Source organism: Quercus robur, chromosome 6 (genome assembly GCF_932294415.1).
Source record: "Quercus robur chromosome 6, dhQueRobu3.1, whole genome shotgun sequence".
Taxonomy (NCBI): Eukaryota; Viridiplantae; Streptophyta; class Magnoliopsida; order Fagales; family Fagaceae; genus Quercus; species Quercus robur.
Window position 1 is genome coordinate 25,748,903 of NC_065539.1, and position 7,152 is coordinate 25,756,054.

The 7,152-nt window shown below is 37.7% G+C and overlaps 1 protein-coding gene across 1 annotated transcript; it reads right to left on the reverse strand.

Moving 5' to 3' along the window:
- Nucleotides 1-3,460: 3,460 nt before the first annotated feature.
- Nucleotides 3,461-4,207, reverse strand: LOC126690044 (uncharacterized). The gene has a single exon (XM_050385183.1). The coding sequence runs from the start codon at nt 4,205-4,207 to the stop codon at nt 3,461-3,463; it is 747 nt and encodes a 248-aa protein (XP_050241140.1).
- Between the last annotated feature and the right edge of the window lie 2,945 nt (nt 4,208-7,152).

Consider the following 7,152-nt stretch of genomic DNA (forward strand, 5'->3'; position numbering starts at 1 on the left):
CGCACCGCTTCGGTTCACGAACCGTCAGGCAATAATGACGTCTGCGCCTGGCGCCGCAAAACGGCGCGTCTTTTGATATGGCTATTAATGAGAAATGACAGCCAGAAGACCCAGACTAAAAGATTCCCGAGGTCAAGAAGCCCAGGCAGCTCCTTGATTCTCCTCGGTAACCGAGTATGAATCAAGGGGGGGCTATTGTACGGCACCGAGCTCCCAAAGCCCATACAGGCCTTGGGCCCAGACCCATCTAGGCCCCGGGCCCAAGCCCATACCAGCCTTGGGCGCAGGCCCAGCAGATAGTTCCCGTTACCTTATGCCCTTCTTAAAACTGCCTTAGGGCCAAAAACAAGTTTTGGTTATTAAGCTCCCGGGGTTGACCGGTTAACATTTCCCGGTAGAGCGCGCGAGTCAATACCCGGGAAGGTCATGATATGCACGGGAACGTGAGTCGCCGAACACAATCGGTGAAAATGGAGCCAAGTTCCAAGATCATAAATGCTGCACCGCCCTCTCACCTAAAACAGCCACTTTAACCAGATAATACTGGACCTCCAATAGCACTAACGATGAACATAATCATGGTCTCCCCACTAACATTGGCTATAAATAGAGGAATGTTGGGAGAAGAAGGGGTTCAGAAAATTGGAGAGAAAATAGTCAAGGAGAGAGCTTTTCAACTGAGTGTTGCTTTGAGTCTCTCTGCCGAGAACGACCCATTGTAGGAAATCCTTAAACCCACCACAAATAAATTGTGAGCCCAAGGGATCTAAGGCCTAGAGTTCTTGTACTTGGTTCTTACATAAGACATTTCTGATTTCTCAAAAGATTATTAATTAACAACTATTAAAGAATTTTTATCATAAACTATGAAATTGATTTTTTCAAAAGTTGTGCAAACTGCAAAGTTTTAGAAGTTATTCGAATTTAAAGTATTGGATGATATATTGTACATGAATCACAAGCAAAGTTGTCAATTAATTCCATCAAGAGAAGTTAAAAGGTTGGCAAAAATGCAAATTGCACCTTTTAAGTTTGACCAAAATTCATTTCAGTTCTCTAATTTTACTTTCATTCAAGTGAGTAAGATCATTCTCAAAAAAAAAAAAAAAAAAAAAAAAAAAAAAAAAAATTTGAGTAAGACATCTCCATAAGATTTTGTTAAATGTTGCAGTTAAGTATCCAAATTTTTATTTTTATTTTTCCTTCAATTTTTTTAATTAAAAAATCCAATTAATTATTGAAAAAATATTTTCCAAAACTTTTTATTTTTAAATTTAACTAAAGTTAACGGAAAAACCTTAATTAAATAAACTTAAGACTCAATTGAATGAAAACAAAGTTAAAGGACTAAAATAAATTTAGGGTAAACTTTGCATTTTTTCCTAGAAAGTTTCATATCAGTTAATTAGTTAATTTTTCTATTTCGGCCTAAATTTCAGCTTGTTTTAGTCCATTTGGTCTGTTCCACTAAATTTCAAATAGTACATGAACAAAATGATAACTTTTTTCCTTTTAGTCCCTTTTTTCCTTCTTACATGCTGTATGTAATTTGAGATTGATTGTTTAATATGATATTGTTGTTGTGACAAGTGAAACGGAAATCAAATAATTAAGGTTAATTATGGTCCAATTATTGTTCACTCACAAAATAAATAGTGATAATTTCTCATCGGGGTAAGGAAGGCTGTTTTTTCTTGGTTTGGCAATGCCAACGAGATTTGATGGTAGCCTTGAAAAGCATCCAAGAAACTCATCCTAAGATGTCCATACGTTGCATCAACTAACTGATCTATTCTCGGGACAAGAAACGGGTGCTTTAGACAAGCTTTTTTAAGATTTGTTAAATCTACGCACACTCTCCATTTCCCCGAGATCAGACAAGTGCCCAGACTCTTCTTTACTTTTAACCACCATATCATCGATGTATGCTTCCACGTTCTTTCCCAACTGGCTCTCAAACATTCTAGTCACCATTCTTTGATATGTAGACCTAGCATTCTTTAGTTCGAATGGCAGTACTCTATAGTGATAATTTCCTATCGGGGTAAGGAAGGTTGTTTTTTCTTGGTCTAGCAGCACCAACTGGATTTGATGGTAGCCTTGAAAAGCATCTAGGAAACTCATCCTAGGATGTCCATACATTACATCAAGTAACTAATCTATTCTCGGGATAGGAAACAAGTCCTTTGAACAAGCTTTATTAAGATCTGTAAAATCCATGCACACTCTCCATTTCCCTGATTTCTTCCTTACCACCACGATATTAGCCAACCATTCGGGGTAGAAAACCTCTTTGATTGCTCTAGCCTATTTAAGCTTACGGACCTCGTCCTTTACAGCCTCGACATGTTCTTTAGACGAACACCGAGGTAGTTGTTTCTTCGAGATAGCCTTAAAGCTAACATTTAAGTGGTGGCAGATAAACTCGGGATCAATCCCAGGTGCTTCGTATGCACTCCACGCAAAAACGTCCAAATTATCCTTCAAAAAGTCTACTAGCTACTTTTTATCTTTTACTGAGAGTTGAATCCCAACTTGAAAGTATTCATCTATATCCTCTCCAATAATGACCCTTTCCAACTCCTCACATGATACTGGACTATCTGAGAAGGCAGGCGACCCGGGCTGTGGTTGCTACAATGTCAGCATCACCTCCGAAGAGCCACTTTCAACAACACGATGATCAACCACCGCTACCATACATTGTCTAGCCATTGATTGGCATCCTACCAACTTGGCCACCCCCTCATTGGTAGGATATTTTACCTTAACATGTAATATGGATGAGACCGCCCCTATGGCGTGTAGCCACGGCCTGGCCAGGATGGCGGTATATGGCAAAAAGCATCCACCACTATGAAATTCACGCTCACCACCTTATCCTCTATTTGCACAGGCAATCAGATCATCCTCTTCAGAATAGTAGTATTTCCATCGAACTCGATCAATGGAGCATCATACTAGTCCAAATCCTCAAGTTTGAGTCCTAGACCTTTAAATAAGTTAGGGTACATAATTTCTGCCCCACTATCTTGATCAACCATTACCATCTTGACATTGAACCCTACTATCCGCAAGGTCACCACTAGGGCTCATGTGGCTAAATCGTTCCCAACTTATCTTCATCGAAAAATCCTAAGATCGACTACTCTCGAAACCCTGGACTTCTTACATGGTGTCTTTTCTTCAGATCCTACAATTTGTGGTGACACCAACATTACCCTGCTAACTGGATAAGATTCTCTTCTTAGGGTCGCGAAAATAACATTAATTATTCCCAAGGACATTGAGGTGCTCAACTTCTTTGTGGTCCTGTTGCGAGCCAATTTCCTTGACTATCTGGCTGCTGCAAAAATTGCTTCAACTTGCCAGCTTTAATCAATTGATCAAGGAAGACTTGCAAAGTTCTACAGTCCTCAATCGTATGACCTTGATCCTGATGGTACTAACAATACAAATTCTAGTTTCTTTTAGCCGAGTCTCCTCTTTTCTTATTTGGCCATTTGAAGTAGGGCTCATGCTTAATCTTCTCTAGTACTTGATATATCAGTTCTTTAAACATCGAGTTCACCGCTTGAGGACCAACGACATTATGGGATGTTTGACTATGAAACTCCCTCCTCAATTGGGAAGACGCAAACCGGCCTGTCGAATTATCCCTTCGATCAGAGGTGAAAACCTTTGCTTTACCCTTACTAGAGCTCTGGTTGTCTTCAACCCTTTTATGCTCCTCAATCCGATCTATCAATTGATGCATACCCCAAGTTGGTTTCATGGTAAGTGACTTCCATAGGTTGGAATGTGTAGGAAGACCTACTTTAAAGGTTCGTACCGTGATGTCCTCAAAATATCCATCAAAGGAATATATTGACCCTTCCTTAAGGATGTCAAACCACCTCTTGGCAACCTGACTAAGGCTCAAAGGGAAGACCTTGCACATCAAGGCTTTATTCTTTGAGTGAATGGCCATCCTTTGGTTAAAATGGCTTATGTGTTTGACAGGATTGGTTTTACCATTGTAGATGGTGAAAGTAGGTTGGTTAAAGTAACGGGAGAGCTCGGCTTGCCCAATAAATTGAGAAAATGGGGAGCGAGATATCTGAAGGAGAGCCTTTCCCATAGCATCATGCCCTTGGCCTCTCCTTGGTGGAGTTCTCGATTTCTTGCGATAGTATTTTTGACCCGAAGTGTGACAAGATGATGACATGAACGGTTCACTAGGTGGAGTCCTGCTTCTAGGTCAGTAACTTCCATCACTTCTAGTACTCAAATACTGGTCTAGAGAAGGGGTCCTATCTTCCCTTATTTGAGTTCAGCGACAAAAACATCGTAGTAACCGCTCCACCTTCCTCTCTAAATTATGGACCTCTTCATCACGCGAATGGTGACTAACCTCGTGCTGTCTAGTTCGTTCAGAATGAAAGGAAGGTGCTCCTTGGCTTTGAGTGTGAGCCACATCTTGATCCCTCCTACATTCAAGATTAACAAAATGATCTCTATGCTGAGAGCCAATAGACTCAAGTGCTCCACTGTGCTTAGGACCAGCTATAACCACAAGATTTACACAGGTACCTCAGGAGACTTTCCCACAGATGGTGCCAATTGTGACGGGTGAAACGTAAATCAAATAATTAAGGTTGATTATGGTCCAATTACTATTCACTCACACAATTAATTTTGTAGAGATGGGATGTGAGATCAACTTTTAAATACCTGTTATGTAACAAAAGATGACAGTCAGGCCTAAGAAATATATGCAAAAATAATAAAGTTTCAACAGGAAATAGTTTGAAAATTGATTAAGCGTTCGTCCTCGGGTTCAGTCCGAGGAAGCAGGCACAATGGGATGGTTCTTCTCTCTTTTTTGTTTCTCTCCTTCTCTCCCTTCCCCCCTTTGACCCAGGTGCTTCTTGGCCTTACATAACTTAGTAAGGATGCATCTGGATCTTTCATTTGAAGGGGTATGATCAAACTTTCCTAATACTTGTCCTATCAAGACCTTGCTAGAAGGTCTTTACACCAGAATATTAGCTGTGAAGAATATTGTTCATGGTCATTTCCCCATTAATGTGACTAGCTAAGTGGTTGCAATGCATTTAATGTGAAGGGGATGACTGCCTTGTCCTTCCTTTTTCTTCTCTTCCTTGTTTAACACCAAGTTACCTTTGTCTCCCCTGGATTGCACCGTGCTCCCTTCATACCTGATTCTTAGCCTTCCGAGGTTAAGAAGGAGTCCTTGGTATCTTCATCATCAGAAGCATCCTAAACTCCTTATTAGTAAAATAGGTCCTCTTTAAGGATTCTTCGTGAAATTCCCCTCCTCGGAAATACCCTCACCTACTTTATTACTGCTTTGGATCCTCGTCCCTCCACAGTTGTAATGAGAAATTTGAGCAATTTGAGCCATTAATTTTTCCTCTCTTTTTTCTTCTTAATTTTATATTTGAAATTTGATTTTAATTAGTACTCTAATCTATTATAAACTTTTTTGTTAATGTAATTGTAATGTTAAGAGTGTGTGTTATTTGGTTTTGAATTGATAATATGATCTGATATAAAATAATGTGATGAAGATTTATGTATATTTATTTTGCATGATATATATATCTTTATAAGTGTGTGTGTATATATATATATATATATATATATAGAAAAACAATATATATACATAAATATTACTAAAATTAATGGTTATTTTGAAATAGAATGTTGGGACGAATTGATAATCGAATACTCCCCTTACAATATATGAACCAAAACCGTCACTCAAACAAAATGAACATGATTTTAGAGTCAGTTACAAAGAACAATAAGTTTAGAGTTATAAAATATTTCATAATTGTCGCAAATTGTTATTGGTAAGTTAAAAAGTATTATCAATAGTAAATCTTTGTGAGAATTAGTAAAAACTTGTAAACACAGTTGTTGTGAAAAAACAATTGTGTTTGTAGCATTACTCTACTAAGAATTTAGAATTTTTCATTGTTGGCAGCACCAGCATGGGCTGTCTACAGCTATGTACCTGCAGCAAGAATCCCAGAACACCAGTGCCACAAACTGATCCAATGGGGCATATGTGACTTGCAGAAATGCATTCAAGAATGCTCCAAACAGCCTGGTGGTATGGGAGTGTGGCTAAACACTAATTGCTTTTGCACATTTGATTGTACTAATCCCCCGCAACTGTACATTTCCCCCTAAGGCCCTGGTTGGATAATCATCACATTCCACCAAAACATTGAAAAAATAGATTACTAAATAAAGGAATTGTTACTGATTTTAATCTTTTACCATTTTCCTTTTTCGTAAGGAACTATTGCTTACAAAAGACTTTTAATCATCGTAGGATATTGACATGCATCAAACCAAATTATATGAACTAGATATATGACAATTGTCAATCCAGTATTTTGAGGCCTTTAAATTGGTCTTCAAGTTTGTAAACAAATTTTCAATTCAATATTCAAAATTTCTTGGAGATTTTCTCTTTTTTTTTTTTTTAATATTTTATTTTATTTTATGGATTCCAAAGCTCTTCATTGTGGATTCAAGGAATCTCTTATGAATTTAAAAATTTGCGTTTAGCTAGAACAAGATCTTGTCCTCTCAAATTTTAATTTGTTCTTGGTCAATCAAAATAAAAACTTGTTAGTATCCTGATATGGCAAAAGGTGACGGCAAAGGCAACCATTCTATTAATGGTATTCATAGGGTGCAAAATCTCAGGCCAACAATTCAAACTAATGGTGAGAAGACAACTCACATTCTTGACGAGAGTCAGGAAGTCTTCATCAAATTAGATTTGAATTGCATTAAAAATAAGGATAGCTATCACAAATATATAGCTCACGGTCAACCTATTGATAAGCATAATTCCTTTCATGATATTAATAAGAATTACAAACGTTATGAGATATTTACAAAAATGAATGTTTGTATTCATAAGGAATATTTTCTTAATTGGATACTTGATCCGAAGGATTTCTTTGACCTTGTAGATGATCACGAGGAAAGAAAGGCCAAATTGAACAAATCTTCTCATTAAAAGAAAAAATTAGGGACGGTGGATTTTGAATGAAAATTGTTCTTCACAATGATCAAGGTATTTGCGCTTGGTAAAGGATATAAACCTAAATTTATGTTAGTGATAAT